At 35.3% G+C, this 25,769-nt stretch overlaps 1 protein-coding gene across 2 annotated transcripts in view; it reads right to left on the bottom strand.

Moving 5' to 3' along the window:
* LOC131071843 (alpha-L-fucosidase 2) overlaps positions 1-25,769 on the bottom strand; it is a 146,833-nt gene that overhangs the window by 12,879 nt on the left and 108,185 nt on the right. Inside the window, exons 6-10 of one of the 2 annotated variants that reach the window (XM_058007803.2) lie at positions 23,429-23,653; positions 23,205-23,306; positions 21,163-21,298; positions 20,399-20,621; positions 19,545-20,193 (exon numbers count right to left, since the gene is read on the bottom strand). In XM_058007803.2, the coding sequence (XP_057863786.2) occupies positions 19,848-20,193; positions 20,399-20,621; positions 21,163-21,298; positions 23,205-23,306; positions 23,429-23,653 (1,032 nt within the window). In that variant the 3' untranslated portion in view covers positions 19,545-19,847. Of the gene's footprint in view, positions 1-19,544; positions 20,194-20,398; positions 20,622-21,162; positions 21,299-23,204; positions 23,307-23,428; positions 23,654-25,769 lie in introns of those variants that run through there. The other variant, XM_058007804.2, reaches the window with a different exon arrangement.

Below are 25,769 nucleotides of genomic sequence, written 5' to 3'. Positions count from 1 at the left end.
CTCCAATCAAAGAATAATTGCTCTTGAGGACAACATAAGATAACTTTTAGATGTCCTTGGGGTATGTACTATTAGAATGTTATGCCTTTCAATCTCAACAATGTTGGGGCGACCTATCATAGAGCAATGACTACTTTTTTTCAAGATATGATGCACACCTTGATGAAAGATTATGTAGATGATCTCCTTGCATAACAAATCTCATGAGACAATAATATGGACATTATAGCATTAATCTTTAACAATCTAGAGCACTATAAAGTTAGATTCAATCATAAGAAAGGTGTCTTTGGGGTTACCTCTAGACAATTCCTTGGATTCATCGTCTCTCGTAGAGGAATTGAGGTGAGTCTTGCAAAAGTGAAAGCAATCATTGATATGCCACCACCATAGAATCAAACTTAGCTTCGTAGTCTTCGGGATAAGGTACAATCCATTCATAGATTCATCATGCAATTGGAAAACAAATGTCACCCTTTGCAACATTTTCTCCATATGGGTGTACCAAGATGGATTGAGCAGTGTTAACGGGCCTTCCAACAACTTAAAGATTATTTGTTGTCAACACCAGTGCTAATGCAACCCATACAAGGAAAACCATTGATTCTTTATATATCAACTACAACCTTGGAATTAGGGGCTCTCCTTGCACAACATAACAAAAAAGAGAAAGAGATAGATATATACTATATCAGTTGCACACTAGTGGGGTATGAGCTCAACTATAAACCTATTGAGCATGCATCTACATGTTGTGACGTTCTCACACATTGCCCCTGTGTGGGAGAAAAAGCGAGACTAGGTTAACATGCCCTAATCCTACCTCTTGTCACACATTATGGAATACGAAAGAGCCTAGAGGTATCACACAATTGGCTACTTCTTTTTGTGAAAGAGAGAGCCACGGGCTACCTATTAGGATTTCTATTCCTTCGTTGTATTTGAAAGGTAAGATTATGCAAGTTCAATTCCTAACCCTAAAATGCAAGTATGAGCTAACAACAAGATTGCAGAATTGAACTTAAACAATGGAAAGCTGTAAACACAAGGATAAAACAAGAATGCAAATGCGTACCCGGAGTCAAAATCTGAGTGGAAATGTTCGGGACGGGGGCGCGGGCGCCACTGTCCTGATTCCGCACCTGAAACTGCACCTGAAACTACTGTTTTGCACTCTGGAAAACTGTCTGAAATGCTATCTGTCAGGAGGACTAGGGCGCCCAGCGCCTCTGTCCCAGGGACCAGGGCGCCCAATGCCCCTGTCCTGACAGGACCAGGGCGCCCCACGCCCCTGTCCTGGTATTCTGCTCTGCAATTTGGTGTGGAGTGCTGTCTCGACCTGCTTTTCCCAGATCTGCAACCTGCGGCGTCGTCCGAGTCTCGAAACCTGCACTTATATCTGAAAAAGGTGTTTGGGCGGCTATATAGGGTTTTGCCTTAGTCAAACCCCCGCTTCGGTGATTTCCACCTCCACGAATAGCTAAGTTGTATTGTAAAAGTAATGTGTGTGCAGACCTTGTGTGTGTGCAAGATCTAAAATGCAAGTAAGCAAGCTAGAGCAACCTAGAAAGTAAACCCTAATTGCTTGTCAATGATAATGTAAGTGCTCTAAATCAAGATGCAAAGTGATCTAAAGCATGAATAAATGAGATATTGAAGCTTATGTAAAGACATGAAAACAACATGAAATCATACCCAACCCTCAAGGGAGGGGTACAAGCCAATCTTCAGTCGGTAATCTCCTATTGTTCTTCAATGTCTTCCAAGCCCTAAATGGATGAATGGAATTGATAAATGCTTGATAGAGGGATGTTGAAAGTTGTTGAAGTCTTCAAAGATCTGCTCTTTCGCTGCATATGAGGTTCCTGAAAACAAAATTCCGATCCCTTCAAATGAAGAAAGAGAGCTCTTATGTATGAAACCCTAGGTCGCAATTTCGTCTTTTGGCGGACCTAGAGATTGAATATCCCGCCAATTTCTCGGGGTTAAGCTTTATTTTATGATTGGATCGTGCTCCTAAAATCTCAGGAAAAATGTCCGGGACCGTGTGCACTCCGGGCGCCATGGTCCCGACAACTTTTCACCAAATTTTCAGGGCCGTCAGATATGATGATTTTAGAGAGAATCCCGAAGTTACAGGTGATTTCGAGATGTTTTGACCCCCGAAATCAAGCCCCCAAGTTCAAAATAGGACTTAATTAGGGTTTTCGATTAGATGATGCATTGGAGGAATCACATGAAAAGGGGCACACTTTAATGAAAGGGCCCGACTTTATGATGTGAAGGATGATGAAATAGGACCTTAGACCTAATTAATTTGATTAATTAAGTGCTAAAGGGGAAATGTAATGCAAAATGCAACTGCGCCAAGGCGGGTGCTAAACTAGGTGTTAAATTGTACTGCTTTAGCAAGTGCGTACAATTTATGACATTACAGCCCCATTGCAAACGGGGACCCCCACTTTTTTCTTTCTAGGATTAGTTGTCTTAGCTTAGTTGTTAGTAGTTGCAGGGCCTTTTGCTATTAGCCTTTCATTTGAAGAGGTGCACTTTCTCAAGTGGCTAGGCAATGATAGACTCATTTCTCCCTCCTTAAATTGGAAAGAGGTCGAGTGATGTCAATTTGAGCGTAGTAGGTAAGGAAGGTCAGTTGCAGGTTGAAAAGGCAAAATTTGACTAAGTACATGAATTTTTCCTTTGCTCATTTATAGGAATTCACACGTTGTCCTTTTCTCCCTTCTAGGAGCGAGAATGTCTTCCTTTGCCCATCCATTGGAGAAATATTCTCTCTCTAAGGCCTTTCCTATGGCTAATTTGACATATACACACACTAGGAAGGCAAAATAATGAGGTTTGAATTAGTAAAGCAAAGTTAGGTGAAAGGATTGAACGAAGAGTCATCCCTAAGGTCATGTACCTTTCTCACAAATTAGAGCGATTTTTTTAACAAGGACATATACCTTACTCATTAATTTGAGTGAATTTTCTATGAAACCTCGTACCTTGCTAAGGACATGTATCTAATTAATTTGAGCGAATTTGCTATGAAACCCCGTACCTTGCTAAGGACATGTACCTTACTCATTAATTTGAGCGAATTTTCTATGAAACCATGTACCTTGCTAAGGAGATGAAACCCCATACCTTGCTAAGGACATATACCCACGTACCTTGCTAAGGACATGTACCTTACTCCTTAATTAGAGCAAATTTTCTATGAAACCCCGTACCTTGCTAAGGACATGTACCCCCGTGCCTTGCTAAGGACATGTACCTTACTCATTAACTAGAGCGAATTTTCATCAAAGGACATGTACCTCACTCACAAATTAGAGAGAACTTCTCCTTAAAGCCATATACCTTGCATCATATTTGGAGCGAGTTTTGTCAAAATCGTGTACCTTGTCCAAAGTTGAGAGGGAAATTTGTTAAAATCATGTACCTTGCTTTGGGACTGGAGCAAATTTGTCTTGGATCCGTCCCTTGCATCATATTTGGAGAGAATCTTATCTAGGGTCATGTACCTTACGTCGCATTGGGGTGAATTTTCCACCAAACCTATCCCTTGCTCCATGTTTGGAGTGAATTTTGCTCATGAATGTACCTTGCACCTACATCAGAGCGAATTTCAGCTAAGGTATGTCCTTTGCCCCCCATTTGGAGCGAATTCCACTATTAAGGACAACTTAGATATTAAAACAATCATTTGGACATCACTTCAAAACATTTTCTTCCAAAAGTGAATTCAATCAGTACAAGGGTGAGTTTAGCCACTAAAGAATCAGATCCAATAATCAAGAAGGGAAAATTCTATCAGAATAACAACAAATTCAAAAAGGAAGGAGTGAATTCATCAAAAGGACAACAAATTTTCCCAAGCAAAGGATCGACCTCTCCTAAACCTGCACCTATCAAATATGCAAATCACATAAAATCAAAGATTAGGTCAAATTAAGAGATTGTATAAGATGTATATCATATGTGTTTGATGCTCATTTGTTTGTTTTGCAATAGGAAAGGAAAGAAATCAGAGAGACCAAGTTGGAGGAGGATCGGAGCAAGTATCTCAAGGAGAGAATTTCAACATCAAGGTCAAGATACAAGAAAAATACCTTCAAAGAACTTCATCAACAAAAATCAAAGAAGAAAAGATCTCAAGGTGTTCGAAGTCTCTCACCACATCATGGTAGCATAAGGATATCACAAACTGTAAAGAAACAGCATTCAACTACCTCAAGGTCATGGTACATAAAGAAAGATAACCCACATGATGGAAGAATGTTTGACAATCTTGAATTCCCTTCGAGAATCCAAGAATCAAAGTCATAATATTGAAGAGCTACATTCAACCAAGTGCATCCTTCATCAAGTATATCCAGAACAAGGAAGAATCAATCAAAGTCATCACAAGGCCTGCATCAAACATGATCAAGGGAGAAGATAGTTTCATAAGAGTTAATCAAAGTCTGCTTCTCGTCATCATTACACTGCGCAAACCGGATAATGTTGACTATCAAGAGATATTGCTCAACACTCTTTCAAGATGAAGAATTTGATCAAGTTTACAAGTGTAGGATTGAGGTGGCATTCTAGTCGCTACTCCACCAATCAGAGAGGTCCACATCAGAGTGTCTTGATTCAATGAACCAAGCTCACCCATGGATGCACAAACTTCGATGTACCTATCCTCAATATTTTTTTGGTCTGCATTAACTGAAAGTAATTTTCTCATTGGCTAAGGAGAGTTTGGTGTAACAAACCCTAATTAGGGTTTCATTATAAAATCTTGGCCATTGATAGAAATCCAATCCTAGCCATTCATTTTAAATGAGCTCTCTATATAAAGCTCATAATATTCATTTGTAAAGAAAAAATGGAAGAGGATAGACAATAGGAAGTGAATAGAAGAATATATAGATTAAAAATTAGAAGTTAGATTGGAATAGAAGAAGGAGGAATTGTTGTCAAAACTTGTAAATGAGATACTCTTTTCATTGAAGTTATGGTGAGATGTGTTACTTCAACAAGTCGCATGGTTTCTACTTCTTATTTATTTTCATGTTGATTAGATTGAATGGAAGAATTTGTTGAATGCATTTGTGTGGAATCCATTTAGTCCATACTACTAGCCTCTTGCTAATTGTAAGTGTGCCTTGCGTGGTCAACTGGAATGATATGAGTTAACTTCAAATTGTTATGCTTCCATTGTCTATGCATCAAATTGGATGATAATCATTGTTTGATGGTAATAATTTGAATATCTTCGAATTATCCTTAGAAGATTGCATCGAGCTTGTGTCAAATTGTTTAGGTTGATGGTGAGACCTTGCCTAGTAGGATTCCATCTAGTCATTCACTCATCTTCTTACATTCTAGGCTTTAGGAGTAGTGTAGACTTCTCAAACCCCATCTCTTTTGCTATTTTTTATCTTCCAACTGAGTAGATAGGACCTAAGTTCCAACAAATCAAGCATTCAGGCATTCAAACATAGGTCCCCTTGTGATTCCAGCATAATCGCATCAATCATCTGCGCTTATCCACACATCATGACCTGACATACAAGAACCTTAGAGTTGTCTCAAGTGATCCTTAAGCGAATCTTCAGTATTTGGGTAACTTTGTTCAAGAGAGGATAAGATACTTTTAGGTATTTTATTCTGTGTTCGCATGTGCATAAAAAACACATCAACGGTACCAATGTTGACTTTACTACCCAAAAGCTACAAAACTATATTCTAAATCACTAGACCAAGCTCTTAGAGAAGATATATCCCCTCAAATACTTGCTCAACAAAGAGACTCTTATGGGTAGATTGACAAAGTGGGTAATAATTCAAAGTGAATTTCATATTGAGTGCATTGATTAGAAAATAATAAAAGCACAAGTAATAGTTGATCAACTAGCAAATGCTCTCACAATAGCAAATCATCCTCTCGTATCTAATTTGTTACATGAAATAGTATTCACAATGACAACATCTACAAAATGAAAATTTTACTTTGATGGATTGTATACACAACATGGTTTAGGAGCTGTAGGCCTTTTTATCACACCTCAAGGGGTTGCGATCCCTAAGTCTTACAGATTGTATTTCCCCCATGCAAAGTATGAGGCTCTTATCATAAGTCTTAAAACAACCATTAAATGGAAGATAAAACCTGCATGTCTATGATGATTCTCAGTTGATTGTCTAACAAGTTAATGATGACTTACAAGAGGATGGCTAAGGATTTAAAAAAGTATTTTGATGACATTATCTTTAAGTAGATCCCAAGAGTGAAAAATAAAGTAGCTGAAGACACGGAAATAATTGCATCTTTACTTGACATGCCTTGCTATGTGTCGCAGTGTGAGTTCTTAGTAGAACAACTATTGATGCCTACTTTCAACATCCTTGAGTCCAAGCTCATGTGTGAAATTGTTGGTCTTGATTCCTTATGGTACAAAGAAATATATGCTTATCATCATAACGAGATCCTTCTCCCTAGCTTGTTGAACAACCAACACAAAACCTTCATATGCCAAGCTTCTTGATACATTATCATCGATGACACCCTATGTTGATGGAGTTTGGATAGTACTCTTCCAAGATGTCTCAATGTGGAAGAAGCTCAAATGACTTTATGGAAAGTACATGACAGTATATGTGGAGCCCATTCCAATGGTCCAACCTTAGCAAAAAAGCTCATGGGAACTAGATATTACTAGCTCACTATGGAGTGAGAGGCCTATAGATTTGTCAAAAAATATCACCAATGTCAAATTCATGGAGATCTCATTCATGCACTAGCATAGGAGCTTCATCCTTAACTACATTATATGTCAGTATGGTGTTCCCCTTTCCATTATCACATACAATGATCGTCCTTTCAAAAATCAAAATGTAGGTGCGCTTTGTATCACAAGTTTCATATCCAACATTGTTTCAACACTCCATATTATCCCTACAATAATGTTCAAGCTGAGTCATCCAACAAACTATACTAAAAATCCTTAAGAAGACTGTCAATGACACTAGACATGACTATCACATCCAAATTAGGCTTACTAAACTAGTATCTACATTCCTAAACGAGCCACTCCATTTTCCCTCATTTTTGGATTGGAAGCCATCCTTTCTGTTGAGTTTGAGTTACCATCCTTGAGAATATCTATGTAGTGCTTCATTGATGATAGAGAATATCAAATTTTTAGATTACATGAGCTAGAGTTACTAGATGAGAGACATCAGACTACACTAAACCAGTTACAAGCTTATCAAAACCATCTCTATCACAATTATAACAAAAGAGTCAGAATTTGACACTTTGAGATAAGTGATTTGGTCTTAAAAGAGAATAAAAGGACTGTCTTAGACAGAGAAAAGTTAGGCAATTGAAGCCTAATTGGTTGGGTCCTTACATCATCACAGTAGCATATAATTCTAAAGCATATGAGCTAGCTACTCTCGAAGGTGAACCACTTCCTGAGCCTAACAGTAGCATGCACCTTTGAAAGTAACACATGACCCTTAGGGAATCCCTTTTAAAAAATAAAAATAAAAATCACCTTGATGAAAAATTGGCAAATAGGCATCTTGTGAAACCAAAAAAAAAGAAACTAAGGGAAATAATTTTTCCTATGGTGAGAACTACTTCAATGGTGCCTTGAGCAAGTACCATTGTCAAAACATCTTAGAGGTGCCATTTGCAATCAATCATCACTCTTTCATATATCATTATTCTATCTGTTTTTCCACCCTATCTATAACAAATTGAGCATACATCTTTCCATAGTAAAACCCCATTTTGTATTCATCCATCCATAATAAAAACTTACCAGCATACCTCTCATGGCCTACAAATTGTTGATGTTTAGCATCACCTTCCATTTCACCAATCCATAATAAAGTTAGACCACCTAAATATTTCCACAATAAATGGTGTTATGCCTAACTGGGGGCAATCCTCAACCTAGGTTTTCAAATATGATCTTTGACATCACTTCAAACGATACACCACATTTGACAATTCCATGACCACTTTCACTTAACACTCCATAATAAATTTTTAACAATTCATAATAAAAATTTCCACCCATCACATACATCATCCATAATAAACTCTCTTGTGAAGACACAAACACTCTGAGAAAACATGGTTTACATATCATGCAAAACACTAAGCTTAACAAATCAGGAATCAACAAATAAACCACATAGCTAGCCTACAATCAAATCGATCAATTGATTAATCAACATCATATATCTTGATCATCTATCATTTGTCTTATACAGGTTTTTGCATCGTTGAAACCAGACTAGACCTCTTATACGACATGCCTCATTCCTAAAACCAAACATGATCCTTATCATCCTATCAATAAACTCTCATCTTTGGCAAGGAGATCTAAATGGTTGTTGAATTGTTTGGTCCAACGAGTCTTATCTTTCATTTGATTCATCTAATATCATGTTTCTATGCTACTTGAGGATATACACAAGTGATTAGAGGAGCGAGGATGGATCAAGATTTTTATCTTTGATTTATGTTTGTGGGTTGTCTTGATAATATTATTGGTGCAACTAAGTTCCCTATGTGTGATTGGGGTTCTATTTAGCATAATCAAAACATCGGATTGAAGTCAAAGGTTATCTAATCACTAGTACATTAGGGGGTAATTTCCAATGGCCCATCGTCGGAAGTCCGACTACAACACGTCGGATTGCCGACAAATGTAGCCATCAAAAAATCGTCGTCGGGCGTCTCGACAATGCCATTGAGCGTCGGAATTCCAACGACACCATGAACTCTCCCGACGGCTGCTATGTTTGCTCCTCCAGCCAAAAATGTCGTCAGATTACAATCGGAATTCCGATGCTCCCCCACTACCATGCATTGACGACCGTCCGACAAGGAAGTGACATCAGACATACAACATCCTTTTTGGATGTTTCTTTAGTTGTCGTCAGAATTCCGACAGGATCAGATGTTGTGGGTCCGACGGTTTGGCCATCGGTGCATGAAAGCATTGCATGAGTTCTACTTTTAAAAATTATATAAAACATTTTTAATTTATTTGATTGAGTCTTATTTGAAAAAAATATTATCAATACAATCTCCTAATAGGAAGGAATTTGACATGCATTAAAAATCTAGTAAAGAAAAAATGTTCTCCTTCTCTCATTCAGTCTGTGCAGTCTTCCAGTCAGCAACACTGAAGAGCAGATAATGGCATTAAGGGATTGAGATTGAAATCCTATAAAACAGAGAAAGCAGGTAAATCACGTAAGGCAAAGTTTGAAGTGTTAAAGAGTTCAAATGCGGCAATGGCAACTCTAGTTCAAGATTACTTCAAAAACTCTAATAAAAAACTCTAGTACTTCTATATTCAAATCTTGGACATCTTCCCTCTGAATCAACCTACCTGTCTGTTGGGTTTTTGTCCACCAACTATTATGGACAAGCCTATTCTTTTCACATATTTTTGCAGATACAACACAACTTAAATGTATCCCAAGTCGATGCAAAGCAACCTCTGCTCCACCAATACTAGAAAATAGAGAAACAACTTTAATGCCATTGGGATAAAATGATTTTAAGACAGATAAATGGTATGCAACTGTATCTATTTGGAATGCATTACCCAAACAGTGCAATCAATCAGTCACACAAGAAGTTCCACGAGTGTGATCTTTTTCAAATCCTAATATAATTTATATCTCGTCAACCTCTAGAGGAGCCACTTGATTTGGCCCCACCCAAACCAAGTTCCATTCTTCGCACTTTTCAAGAACGTATTTTTGTTCACTATCTTGCAGTTTCCCTCGTGAATTTTCAATTATAATACAAAGTTCTTCATGAAGGACACTACCACATCTTCTAGAGTCTATGCAATTCAATTTTTTTCTTTGATCCCATGGAGGCCAATAGTCCTTTGTCTGAGGAAGTGCTTCTTGAATAGTCATGGGGGGAGAGGTAATGCTTGAAATCGCCCTTCTATTGGGAGATTGTGTACATAACCTCTTGGTCTTTTGGAAGCTGAAAAGTACTTCGAGTCCACCAACTCTGGTTCCATGCACTATAGCAATTTTCGGATATTGTCTTCCAAATATCCTTCGTTGCAAAAGCATCATTCTCATAATAGAAAAAAGGTGGCCCTTGCATGAACACATTTATTTTCTCCAAGCGTGGCCCAATAGGTTTCCCAACAACTCCAAAACCAGTTAGTCCCTCCGGACATAAATTAGAGATGTCACATCACACACTCCAGACATTGTTTGTTTGTATTGCACACTCTCTATGTATTTATCACCATTTAACACTTTCCTCTGCTTTTCTCCAATTGCTCTCTTTTGGGCAACTGATGAGCTTGTTTCCATGTCATTCAAGATAATGCCTGCTTGCTTTCTTTTATGAAATTTACTTGCACACGACTCTTCAACTTGTATCTTCTGCTTCTGCACAGATACAAATTATAATTCAGGCTCAAATGATTAAATAAAATAAGCATCTGTAAAGAAAAGATTTAGTCATTGGATGTTACATATTATCTGACGGAAAGATCCTAGATCCAATTCTTGGAGAAAGGAAACATCATTGAATTTTTTTTTTTCAAATAAGACTCAATCAAATAAATTAAAAAATGTTTTATGTAATTTTTAAAAGTAGAACTCATGCAATGCTTTCATGCACCGACAACCAAACCGTCGGGCCCACAACATTATCGTCGGTGCAATTTTGTGGTTAGATGGAAGAGGTAAGAAAAGGATGCATGTTGTTAAATGGAAATGGTGATGCTTGAGTAAGGACTTAGGTGGATTGGGGATCAAAGACCTTAGGCAACAAGGTATTGCCTTAGAAATCAAATGGATTGTCAAGGCTTTAGAAGGGAATGAACCATGGAAGATATTAATCAAGAGAAAATTCATGATTGTCAATTGTTATAACATTTTAAGTGGGAATATTGTTGATAATTTCTCATGGTTTGAAATTATTGTCAGGTATGTCTGCAATCTGAGTAAAAAGTCTTAACTATTTTTTGATTTTATTGTCTATTGAAATTCTTTGGTTTCTTTGGAAGAGAAGGAATGAGAATGTGTTCCAAGGTAAAGGGAGGGTTCTTATTGAGTATAATATTAGAATCACAAGTGCTCTGGGAGTTTTTATCAGTCGAAAATGCTCTGATAGACATTTATGCAAAATGTGGAAGAAGCATCAATGAGGTACGCGAATTGTTTGACTGAATGCCTCCAAGAAATGTCGGTTTATGGAATGGTATGATTGCAGGGTATGCACAAAAAAATTTTAATGGAAAGGTTCAGATGCTTTCAACTAAATGCTCCTCCAGCCTGTGTGAAATTGGGAGCTTTGCAATAGGTTGTGGACGTCCATCACAAGATAAATAGTAGAGGAATTTTTTCAATTGGTGTAGCTACAATTATCCTGTTAGAGGCTAGTTTTGCAGATACTATTATGGTGGCATGTGCCAAATATGGTGATCTTGATCCTATTGAGGTGGGTTGTGGGGTTTGCCTTGCTCCTATGTACCCAATTGTTGTGTTTGTAGGGCTTTATGCTACTAGTAGGTTTAGGGGTGCCTTTCAAAATCCATTGGTAATTCATGTTCTAGTTCATTCCTTGACTATACTTTCCATTGTGCTTAATGTTTTTTGGGAATGGCTAGGTGATTGTATTGTTTCATGGATTCTAGGTGCCTGCTAAACCTAGTTTATTTTTAAATCTTGTTGATCCCTCTCCTTATATGAGATATTCTTTGTTCAAGGTATTCTTATAAGGAAAAGGTTTTAGAGAGCCTTTCAAAACCCATTGCTTGTTGTCAATTCCCTTAGCTACTTTTGTCTTGGCTTAAGTTTCTTTTTTTTGAATCTGGTTTGGGGTTGTTACCTAAACCCCTTTGATCTGAAATTTTTTAATCTAATGTAGGGTTAGGACCCTTTTTCCTGCCAGTTCGATGCTCCAATCAAAAGCATCTCTTTCAAAAAAGGGTTTTCTCTTTTTCAGTTTTGGTTTTCTCACTACTTGTGAGATCCTCTTTTTGCTTAGTTGGTTGTTATATAAGGGTTTGGACCCTCTCCCAATTACCTAGTCTTTAGACTAATTCAAAACATTCTAGTGTGACCTTTTTGAATTAGAACTAGTTAAGTCACATAATCGATATGTTACAATGATGAATTATTTTATATATATTTTTTAAACCTATCATAAAGTATGATAGAAAATAGAATTTTACTTGATCATAAATCCTTTATTAGTTTCTTCATATAGTGATGAGTTTGAAGATAAGGGCCTTCTAATTATAATGTTTATTCAAGATCTCTAACTAATTTAGTTGTTATTGCTATCATTAATGTATCCTACATTGCATGATAGAATATTATGTCTTAATTCTCCCTAATTGGTCTTTTATCTCAATTTTTTTTAATTAAAAATAAAGGCGGTGATTAGATTTCTTTCTTTAGTGTTATCTTTCTCTAGATTAATTAATTAGGGATTCTATTAGGAACATTTCCCATGAAATGAATATAATATAAAGATTACATCCATAATAGAACAAATCACCATAATAGGCTATTATAAAGTACCTATACAAAACTATGAAAGAACATTAAATTAACATTACAAACCCATAAACAATAAAATAGTGAAAATGGATATAAATTTATAAATGTCTCCCTACAAACACCACAACCATAACCAAAAAAATCATAAATAGCAAGGGATGAATAAAAACTCAATAATTCCAAAATCTTGAATTCACTATACCACATTACAATCCACTAGGTATTCAGCCTCTATTGCATTAGGGTTCTGCATTACATTTGTCAAGACACTAACAACTATGGGATCAAGTAATGGAACCTATTTCATGAAATAAATCCTTCCTATGCCAAGCTCTATGGATCTTATATCTAAAAAGTAATAGAATTGTGGAGATGCTAGAGACATCTACTTACCACTTATTATGAATCACCATGAAAAAAGTCAACACCTACCATACAATTACATAAAAATTATGAAGAAATAGCAACTTACAATGCACTAGTTTCAATTATTCATTGTTTATAGTTAAAAATCATAAAGGATTTGAATGGCTCTTAACATCAGATGTCACTAATAATTTTCTTCCATATTTGTCACTTCTTCCTTAAAGTTCAATATATTCATATCTTTAAATGTGTAGGATATAGAAAACATATAATCTCTACACTCTAAGCTACACTGGGGATAAATACTGCCAATCAATATGGAAGCCTCCCATATGCAAGCCTTCTAATGTAGGGGACATGATTAACAAAATTACTATTACCCAAAACTAACTTAAGGAACCTTGAGGCAACTATTTCATTAGAAGTGAAGGTTTAAATCAATCTTGTATCCGTGAGTTGATTTGTTCTTAAGAGATCCCTTCTAATAATGATGCTTGATTTTCATGGTGATTATTACACTATATACCACCCAAAGAATGAAAATATAAATTGCACCAAAATACCACATCACTGATTATTACCAATAATAAGATAGAATAGTTAAAAACCACCACATTATGTGAATTCAACAATGTTCCATGCATACTACATAAATGTAGAAAGATGCTTTAATATGTAATAGATTATTACAATAATATTTTACTAGACCAAGGTTAATCAGCTATTTCTAATACCTCAACTAAAAAATATTTTGAGTTTTCTTTGCAACCCATGTGATAGTACTGTCTTCAAATACGATGGCATTAGGATTCTTGAAAGTTGCTCTCTTATTCATTTTTGGAGCATAAAGATGAAAGCTTCCTTGATTTCATAAATATGGAGGGAAAATCCTATTTCTCTTACATTATTGGTAGATAACAAGAGTTCGAAGTTGGATTTTTGTGCTTAAGAGCATCAAGAGACAATGAAGAGGGTTTCATTTGCTCCTTATTTTATTTGTTTATTAATTTTTTATTGGTTCTTTGCCATATACTATTTTGATTTAATTATTAAATTCAATCTCTATGTCCATAAGAAACACATATTTAATATAATAGAATTAGAGCTACAAGCATAGTATCCATTCTTTTCTTAAGTTGATCAAACTACTTCATTAGTGTATTGAAGGTTTGGATGTGGTATGAGAAACATGGGAAGAATAGAGGATGTCTAAAGAGGGTGAGAAGTAAGAGGGAATAGAATGGAATGGTAGTGGAAGGAAAAATCACACTAAAAATGAAGAGTTGTCATATGATGACAAGAGAAATGATATAAGAAATCATTATAAACATAATTAAATGAATAATTATTATCTAACTTTAGAATGATAACTTTAGCTTGAACATAGATGATTACAATTTAATGACATGACAAATCTCACACATAATAAACATTGACAAAATAAAAATTTCATCAATTTCAACCTAAGCATTTCATCATTTATGATAAACCTTCTTAATCTCAAATATTCTTCAATAGTTGGCACAGTGAATTTTAACTACAATTATCTATGATATAAAACATCTTTAAAATATGTACCCTGGCAATTGTAGCTACAACATGTGACAAAATTCCTCTATTATTTATCCTATGATAGATGTTCATACCTTGTTCCAAAACTTCCAATTTAGCACAGGCTGGGAGGATACTAGCAAAGCTTTATACCTGACAATCACATTTAATTGAAAGTCTCTAAAGCCTTTCCCACAAACCCATTATGTTCATATCCTATAATCAGGTGTTTTATGGGAGCAATTTCTCTGAGGCATTTTGTCAAACAGTCGGCGTGTCTTATCTCATCTCACACATTTTGCATACATGACTGCCAGGGCAATTGCAGCTACACCAACTAATAAAATTCATGTATTGTTTATCTTGTGATGGACGTCCACACCCTATTCCAAAGCTCCTATTTTCGCATAGGCTGGGGGATGTTGACAGAGCTTTACACTTGCTACTTGCATTTGGTTGAAAGCATCTGGACACTTTTCAGTAAACTCATCCTGTGCATATCCTGCAATCATAGCATTCCATGAGCCGACATTGCTTGGAGGCATTCTGTCAAACGGTTCACGTGCCTCATTGATGGTTCCACATTTTGCGCATAAATGTTTGTCAGAGCATTTCCGACTATAATAAAATTTCCCAGAGCATGTTTGACAGTAAAAGCCCTTATGTTATGGTTTGATAGATGTCTACCTGTCCAAAAGCTCCCATATTGGCACAAGCAGGGAGTGCGGTGGAAATAAACATTGATATGGATGGAAACCTATTTGTTCCATATGATAAGACTTATGGGCAGGAATAATTCGAATTCGAATGTTAACGATTGTTCATTTGAATGGAACGGACGGGAATGTATGTTTAAGCCAAACCCGCCCATTATTACATTGTTGGGGACGACAACGTGAGAATGACTAAGTTCTATTTTCTGTCAATTTGCCCCAATTTTTTTGTGATCGCAGAGGTCGACGGGACGAAGAGGTGGGAATAATGTTTATCAAATGTCTTGGTCTTTTTTTTTTAAAGTAATGCCTGTAGTCATCGGAATTTCAACGAACGTGGGCACTTTTTCTAAAAAAACACAAATTTCATTGCCAATTCCTTCTCTGTCGAAACCAAATGTTGAATTATCGTTGGAATTCTGACGAATGCGGGGAATTTTTCAAAAAAAATTCAAATTTGGTCACAATATACCTTCTCCATCGGAATTTTAGGCCAAATGTATTAGTGAATGTTTTCTTGCATCGAGACTATCTTGCTATGTGGTTACTTCCTCACATATACTGACAAGATTCTATCATCACTACTATGAGTCAGGACTCTCCTTGTCTACAACATGTTTGTCTATGCAAAGGGATAGTATCATCACCTTGTTCTTTCTATACCTTGGTGAAAATATATCCATTTGCAAAATAAAAATGCTTTGTAATGATATCTGTGCACTAGTGAAAGTACAATAAAAGTTGTATTGACATCCTATCAATCAATACTCAATCAATCAATATCGAATCAATCAACCAATCAATCAATCAGTTTGCAAATCAATCTCATGCTATCTATTATATCTAATCCATTGAGCATATTTGTATCTAATATCAATCAACCTTTGTCTACCATGAACTAAAATTATCCACTTCTTACTAACAATTTTTTCATCATCTTTCATCTTTCATCTAACATAAATCTTCTTTTGAGAGATCATTCATGTCTTTAATGCACAAGCAATCTCTTGAGGGGGCATCCTACCTCCATCCTACATTCCATCAGGGCACAATGGGGGTAAGAATGACTTCACATTTTTAAAATTTTTCTTTGAAACAATGCTAAAGGCACATTGTATCAAAGAGGGGCAAACTTTAGACACTAAAAATGTCCACAACTTGCAAACAACATTATTATTAATTTTCCTTCTTAATTCATTAATTAATTGATTTTAATTATTTAATTAAACTAACTTTATTTTTCTAAATGAAATTCAAATATCAATTTTCCTTTTTTTTTCTAATTAAAATAATTTTTAAATATTTAATTATTTTAATTTTCTTCCAATATTAATTAAATCTTTTATTACAAAATTAATTCTTTCTTGAAAAAGTATTTTAAATAATCTTCATTATTTAATTGTTTTAATCACTTTATCTAGTGCATATTAATTATTTAATTAATTCTATTCTTCCACTTTCTCATAATTAAATTGATTTGTTTAATTAGCTAAATAAGTTCTATAATTAAATAATTTTTTTAATCTATTTAATTATTCACTTTTCCAAACATATCTCTTCCAAAAAAATAAAATAATTATTTTATTTATTTATTCTTCTCTTGCACACAATTAAATAATTTAAATTATTTCATGCTAATTATCCCTTCACATCCACCTCTCAACTAACACTCACTTTGAATTCAACTCATTAATTAATTTAGCTTTTTCAATCATGGAATCAATTATCTCCTAATCAAGTCTCCTCATTGAACCTCATCCATTTATCTTTAATCAATCTCATTAGATCACCACCATTGATTGATATAAAAATCTATACAAGCAACCTTCATCATCAATCATGAGCAACCCTTGTCTTTGAGCTTTCTGCAATCACGTTGCTGAAATAGTGCTACAGTATAATTTTGAGAGTAGCATACTACCAATACTCAAAAGTGAAGAAGAACAATAGAGGTAAACAATGAAGGTATAATTGCTTGTTTTCATTTGATTTCTTGCATTGCATACATAGTCTAATTGTTGAGATTTTGATTTAGTGTGTTTCTTAGGTGTTTGTAGTTGGCCTACTATTGAATCACACTAGTTTACTTCTTGGTCTTACAGAACCAACCCGCTCAAGAGATTCACTCTAACTTGTAGGCAACCCATATCTCCGAAATTGATTCCATGTTTCATTAGATGGCAAAATGGAGCATTTAGCCAAGGTGCAATCTGAGTGATAACAATAATAATAATGTTCATAAATAACTATTATTGGCTAAGGGGACTCTAAAATTATAGTCAATTAGAAAAGAATGCTAGGGTTAAAAGACCCTAGCTTATTAAAAATAATTATATTCAATGTACAAAAGAAAGGTTAACAAAGCTAGAAGTGATATACTTAAGATGATTAAACCTCAAACAATTAGACAACAAAAATATAAATAAGATCGAGAGAAAGATTCCTTTATGAAGATCGAGTAGGGCTATCACATGTGAGGGGTAACAATGAGACTAGAAGAACTAACAATATTATTCTTTGTCATTACACAAACCCAAACAATATCCAAGAATGCTAATGGGGGAATGTTTGAAACTAAGGGAAATAGGTTGGACAATCAAAGCCTCTCGTAACAATGTCATGCCAACGTCACCGATCATGTGAAAAAGAATTACCATGTTTAAAGGGGGTCTAGTTGATTCCTGCAATCTAAAAGAATAAAATAAAGAAACAAACAAAAATGCATATCCATTAATAGGAGCAAACTTTGGCAAAATTCAAGCTTTAAGGTTCTTTTGTGCAATAAATTATGTTGATTTCTATTGATATGGTTGTTTATGTACAAACCATGCCTTATAATATATAAGGCATCTTTCGACCTTTATTTAAACTAAAATCTTGTGCCATCTACTAATTCCTTGCATTTATCTATTGCTTTGTCAAGTAATTTGTTATTAAAGATTTTGAACATACATGCAAGACCTTACAATCATGTGATAACACAAGCACTACGAAGAGAAATCATGCATCATTTACGTTGGCTACAAGGATAAGCCGTTTCCATAAAATCTCATATAACAATTCAATTGACTTGCAATCTAAATTATAGCAATTTAGTTTTGTGCATTGGTTTCAAATTGCCAATGCATTTCCCCAAAGGGTGTCTAGCAACAAAAGCTAGAATTATCATCACCCACACCAAAGGTCAAAATCATGGAACAAGGAATAGCAAATATTTAAGTAATTTCAATAGAGACAAGACATCTATTCCATTATCTTATTCTATAATAAATTATACATAGTTGACCTTAGAAAAATAAGTCAACTTTATTTTGATTAAAACTCTCATCATACACTGGGCATGTCCAAAGAGCTCAAGGACCCAAGCATAAAGGAAAATGGTAGACCAATGTCTGAAGTTAATTTTTGCTTGTGATAATATTGTTGTACTAAGGTTTCTCAAAAGAGTATTAAGCGAGATGGATTTGGGATTAACATGAGAACCTAACTAGAAGGATTTCATAAGAGGTGATTTTATCAAAAAAAAATGGCTATAGTGGTACTTGAATGCAAACATGTAGCTCTAGTTGCTTTGAATCTTTCTTCTAAACCAATTTGAAGACATGGAGTTGGCAAATGATGTGGAAGGTGTCAATTTTATGGAGCCTAAAGATATTGAAAAGATGGAAAGGGTTGAGTGTGAATTCTCCTATTACCAAGGGCATAGAGAATGTGGTGCTAGATGAAGTGTGGTGTGAGTTATGATTGCTTAAGTTCTATTGCAATGATTTAGGTAAGGTTTTGGCTAGAATGACACACAATCAGGAGCAACTGGAAGTACGCAGTGACTACACAATTCCTAGTTTTTGTGGCGGCTCTATTCACCAAGAGTGGCATAGATGGAAAGTGAGCATAGAAGTATGCTTCCCTTCCTTGGTTGGGGCTTATCAAGAATACCAAGAATCAGGTGGTGACCCATGGAATGTTGTTTGGGTTGAAGAGGTGGTGAACTAGGAAGTTGATGGTAATGTAGGCAAGGAGCAATGGGAAGTCTACTGATTCAGTGGCTGCAATTACATTTTTTTGTTGTCATCTGTAGGATTTCCATGGATGTTTTTGATGGAGGATTGGTTTTTGTTAAGGGATTGCTCTCTGTCTATAGCAAGTGAGATATTTTTTGCTTGTGAAGGATTTGATGGAAGTCAGGTCATCAATGTTGCTGTTAGGTAGTCATACATTCCTACATTTTTTATGTTTCTGTTGTGCATGTTGTACATATGTTAAATTGAATTATTGTTATGCTCTTTATGTATCTGTTTATCTCTCAAGGGTGGAGTCCCCAATAGACCCCCCAACAAATTAATGCATAAATTTTAAAAAATAAATAAAAACTCTCATATATATTGCTAAAACATTATGCTTCAAAAGATACTCAAAGTGAACACAATTCTTTAACAATTACACATCAGAAACCTATCTTTGCCTCCACGCATATAGTTGAAGTTGATGATGGTGCCAACAGTGGGTAGAGTGTTGGAGCTTGGTGATCCCATAGGTTGGTAGAGGGAATTGGCCAAACTATGGACCACCCAAAAATAGAAGAGGAAAAAGTCAAATGCATGATATTACAGTCATCCTAAAAATTTAAAAGTTTAAAATCATACAAATTTACACTCAGCTGATGGAACATGAAGATTGTGATATTTTCTTTGTGCCTAATAGTGAGAGTGATCTAACCATCTTGAGATCTCGATTAAATGTGTGGACATAGCCCACAGACAATTCAACTGTCACACTCATCCCATTGTAATGCAAATTTTTGGGTGAACTATGATTATGCACAACTAGACCAACTTCATGCAATTCCCCTTCTCTCCAGCAGATTGCAACATTTGTATGGCCTCTAGCCTTCAACCCGCTTACACACCCACTAGGCCACTTATCTCTGGGTAATGCAGGTAGCAAGAAAAGGTTTCTTTCATCGCTTTGAATTAGTATTTCTGCAATGGCAGATGCGAACCTGGCAGAAGATATGTAATCGATAGACATGCATTCAGATCTGTGTACTAGCAGCCTATGTTATAAAGAATAGAAAATCTTATAAATTCCAATAAGTTTCATCTACTGCTTTAATGCTAATGACAAGTTAGGAAAAGTTATCTTCCATTCTACTTTGTCAACTTCATTTGAAAAAGGGATAGCAATGAATGGGTTAAGTTTGTTACCCAAAATTTGCATCAATTTGAAAAGGTGGGTGTGCCGTAAATAAGTTTGCATAAAGCCCACCTTCAAATAAGTTTGCATAAGGCGCACCTTCAAACCTTTCTTCATTACTAGGATCCACCAAAGTAATGAGTTTCTTGACCATTCGATATGCATGGTCACTGTCAAGAAGACGTGCCCAAAGTGCAATCTTCCATACTGTTGACCATCCTGGTCCATCCTCTCCTGATCATACAGCATTGTAGTCAGAGAGATCAAGAGCCGCTAACCAGGATTTGATATGATAATATACTAATAGCCACCAGAGGTTATAATGAATAGTGAAAAATAACAAGAGTGCAAAAAGCTTGTCATTCCTTTTTGACACAGCTAGAACCTAACAAAACTAAGATGAAGGAAGCGCAGTAATTTCTGGGACTAGTGCAAACAGTAATTATTAATAAAATGTGGAAGGAGAAGAATGGTCTTAACTCTAGACTTGTAGCCATGTAACTTACGGCCAATTTCAGAAGATATCCTCAAAACTTCCACCAAAAATGGATAAAATAGACTTCACAGTCTATACTTAAAAGTTAAGACATGGACGAGGCTTGTAATTTTCATTACTATTCCTGTTGTAAAATATTCACTTGTTGTAATAGCTAAATACCATTCAGGAAACAAATGAAATCCTATTTTACTTATCCAGAGATACTATGATACAAAGTCAAACTTTAAGTTAAATTGAAAAAAAAGCAATTTACACAAACAAGTTTTGATTTCAGACCTCTTTTAAACAAGCTACGAATAGCAGCTTTGCACAATTCTGGGGTGGACTCCATTGTTATTGTGTGACCTGGATAGAGCCCAAACAGATGTGACATATGTCGATGCTGCACTTCTGGATCCTGAAAATCTTGTGCCTGACAAATTCATTACAATATACATCTGGTAAAACACTGAATTGATATATAGAGTATTTGAAACATGTATTAAGCAATTTCTCACATTTAAATTCTATTAAACATTCATTATAGAAGATAGATGCTAGAAACCAAGGAAAAGGAATGATAGGAACAAACAATTTCATTATCTGGTGTGTGTTTTTTTTACTTGCTTGAATTCTTTAAAAAAAGTTGTAGAATAACTAGAAGCATGTGCAACCTCCTAAACAGATTATTGTTGACAATAAGCATCTTAATCAAGGCTTCTCCTCAGAAAATAAGTAGGTGCATAAATAGAGTTGCTGAATGAATTCACCAAAACGTAAATCCTTTCCATGAACTTTTGACAAAGATTGCTAGTCTAAATTATAAACATACTTGTAGAACTATGTATATCACACAACTACCTATTTGCCACGGTATAAAATGCACAACATACATTAAGATATTTTCCACCAGACAAGCAAGCTAATAAGGAGATAAGGTTACAAGCAATAGTGTTTGTTAGCTATATTTGAGTTTCCAAAATTACAATACTATGTGTGATAGGATACATGTTTAACGAAGTGATGGTCATGAATGCCCATTTCGGTTGCCATAGCTACTTTGCCACTTCTTTGTGTGATAGGATACATGTTTAACAAAGTGATGGTCATGAATGCCCATTTCGGTTGCAATAGCTACTTTGCCACTTCTTTGACAGTTTATTTTGATGGACAAAAGATCAAACAATTTTCTTGTGACCATACCTACCAGAAAAGAAGCAAGGATTTCATGTTCCATATGAAATTAGCTTATGATATGGGTGTATCTTAGCTGCTGATTCAAGGATTAGATCCCCAAGAAAACTAAAAACTATAACAAAATAAGCTTTTGTAAGCAGTGTGTGAAAAATAAACTGTTTAAAAGTTCGCTTCTGATATGGGTATTAGCTGACCATTTGAGGACAAACTCCCCAAGACAACTATAAACTAAAAACAACGAATAGATTGGAACCAGAAGATTCATTGATTTCATTTATGATGTTCTGTTAAAACCAGTCAATTATCACTGTTTCCAGAAGACTCTTTGGTTTGATATATAATTTTCTGTGAACACCTATTCCTTCCTAATACCTATAAATAAAAATATAAGTTGTAAATGCATCCATTCAATAGTGGTATCTTTCATATTTGTTGTATAAATCAGTATTGTGAAAATAAGTGGATGTATTTTGGCAAGTAATTGGCACACAAGTATCATAATGATGGATACGTTTATTACATTTGTTAAGTGTTTCATGAGTTGAAATTATATTTTGGACAGTCAATCACATAGGATTTGTCTGATCATACAATTTGTTGCATTCTTGCCACCAATAACTATTTTCATACATCGTGTGTCATCTTTAATTAGAAACTTTGTGATGAAAAGTAACTTTGCAACAAACAAGCTTTTCAATTTCTCCAGACATCGTCATTTTTCATTTAGGGCTAGCCCATTTCATTCTTGACCTCTGATCAATATGGAGCTGGAGTGCAAAAATTCCTAAGCTAACAGAACCATAAAAAATACTTGCTCCTATAGTCTGGCAATGTTTATGATCACTAAAACATAGAATATTATAGATCAGTGATTGGTTTGCAACCATAGCTTTGAAAATGCTTACGATAGATATATAGTATTATAGAGAATGACAATAAATTGTACAATAATCTACAGCCGCATTTCGTTCTACGAGAATGAAGGGACATGTTTCCGAAGAACTGCACATCAATAGTCACACTCCTATCAAGCATCTAATGAATAAAGAAAATAACATTCAAATCTAACACATTTCACATTTTGCAAAAGTATATTCAAATGCATATATTTCTATTCAGTAACTTAACGTTAATTGTCTTACCCATTCCATTAAAGAACCATCTTGGGAAACCTTCGGCGGAAAAAGATTTGGTAGTGCAACCTTCATTTTTTGAATTAAATCATCACTTGTGTTTCCTAAAACCTGCGGAAACAAATAAATCATTATCAGTGCTCAAAAACAGTCCCATCAACACTTTGGACATTCTACTAATGCAGAATATATGCAAAAATTAAAACACAGATCACCCAATAGCACAAAAATACCTCAGCCGCAGATATTGTGGCTATAAATATTTCTTTTATGATAGCCATGTCCATTGCAGTTGCATAGCTTACACTAGCCTGTTGACCATCTGGAGCAATGAACAGGTGTTCTGGAGAAGTTGATGGATTGGTCACAAGGACACCTTTGGGATACTCCACTAACCAGTCCAACAAAAATTCACCACAGCCCTTCAGCAATGGGTATGCCTTTTGCTCCAAAAAGTTCTGCTATCCAAGGAAAAATATGAGAAATCAAATTATTGTGACTATTGAAAATCGCTTACGTTAACCAATCTATGAAATAAAATTACACAAAATTATCGAGAAAGGAAGACTATGGTCATCATTAAAATGGAAGCAAATACTCCCATTATAGAAGTAAAATAAATCTCTACAATAGAACTTTTGTTTTGTGTAACAGATGCACTTTGCTTGGATATGCTATGAACATTTGTATTCACTATCAAAAGATATGCTTTCTTGAGAGGCCTCGAAATTGGTATAAGCATATTTGTGGGCAAGTGGTGATTATGCACATATATTAAGCACTGGATACACATTGTTTGTGAAATTAATAAGCCTAAATAAAATAAACAGAACCTGTATCTCACTCTTATCTAAATGGAAATCCAATTTCAGGACAATTCCTTTCTTTGTGAGGTGCTGTTTAAATAATCTAAACACTAAAATCAGATCCAAAAATGTAGATGCTCCACTCCTTTGTTAATCTTTCCACCACTTGGAACCTTCTATAACCTCCACAAAGCAATTCCATTCATTCTTTGATAAACTGTGCTCTGATACTAGAGACTTCAGATCAGTTCTATGATTTTACTCCTCATACATGGTTATGAAACATGATTTGAATTTCCTGACAATTATATGTAGTGAAGCAATCCATTAACTAGGCTTGTAGGGCAACTTGAAACGAGGAAAGGAAAAAGGATGATCAGAAAATTAAAACTAGTTTGAGACTATTTAATGACTTGTGGCACCCCTCATAATGACTGACTGAAAACTAAAAATACCTTAACAGGAGTGCTTTTGCTTTTTACTACAATCAATGTCGCTTCCCTCTCTAGAACTTGTGCCCTAATTCTTATGTATAATTTTTTGCTATTAATTTTTTTGCTTCTCATTTTATAGAATTTGAAATGTACCCTAGCAAAAGGAGATACAAGAACTCGTTTGATTCATCCTTCAAGACAAGTTACCGAGTCTACATAGCACCCAACATGCTGACATGGCACCTACTCACCTTCAGACGAGGCTAAACTAGCTCCAAAAGGGGTTATAAAACTCGTGTTATTGACTTTTCCAAAAAAATTCTTAAAATCAAAGCTGCTGATCACAATCAATGATCTGTAATTTTTGAAAAATTTCATGTTATTGAAATGCGGTTTTGGAGCCAGTTTAGCCGCAGCCCTCAACTTCTCCAACCAATTAAATGTCTCCAAGTCGACGTGACCAGATTCAATGAACCCGACTTATCCAAGAGAGCTTCTAGAAGGTGCTGATAATATTTTATTATTGGTTTATATTCGAAAGAAGGACAAGTTTCCCCAAATGTAATTTTCTCATTGGTCGACTTGCCCCACTTTTTTGTGCCACATAAGCTATTGTTAGTAAACCCTAATTAGGGTTCCATCTTGTAATATCGGCCCTTGATTGCAAATCAATCTTGGTTGTTCATTTGTGGAAGGATCTCTATAAAAGGCCCATGCCTTCTCATTTGTAAATCATTAGACCGTTCATTAGAAATAGAGAGCTCTTGCTAATTAGAATAGAAGTAGAGTAGGAGAAGGAGAAGACATTGTTATAAGACTTGGAGAAATAAAATTTGATTTCATTGAAGATATGGTGGATTCATGTTTATTTCAATTTGTTGCATGATGTTCTTCCAATTTCTCAAATTGTTAGAAGTGCATTGATGTTAATGGAGAATGTAACAATGTTTGATGAATTTCAATGGTTCATAATTTTTGCACTTAGATGATTTCTACTTGTAGTGTAAAGTTAGCCTAAACCTTTTTTATATGGATGCTCAACTTCTATCATGGAATGTACATTGTTCGTTATGATGGTGTTTGTATGCGGGAAAAGCGGGTCGATAGAACTCAAAATGTGAAAAACCGAGTTCTATGGAGCCTTGCTCACACACCCACAGGACTTCTTGGTGCAAGCTATAGAGTAATGAAGTATCACTCAGCTTCCCAAGGTGGGTCCCATGGTTCTCTATCTTACATGGTCCCTCAAACCAACATTTTTGCTCTCAGATCACTGAGCAAAATGGTTTAGGGATGGCAAATGCAAGAACGAGGGATGCTTTTTGTTGATTTAA

The sequence above is a fragment of the Cryptomeria japonica genome, chromosome 9 (genome assembly GCF_030272615.1).
Source record: "Cryptomeria japonica chromosome 9, Sugi_1.0, whole genome shotgun sequence".
NCBI classification, from domain to species: domain Eukaryota; kingdom Viridiplantae; phylum Streptophyta; class Pinopsida; order Cupressales; family Cupressaceae; genus Cryptomeria; species Cryptomeria japonica.
Note: the sequence above shows the minus strand (reverse complement) of the source record. Positions and strands in the feature narration are given on the sequence as shown.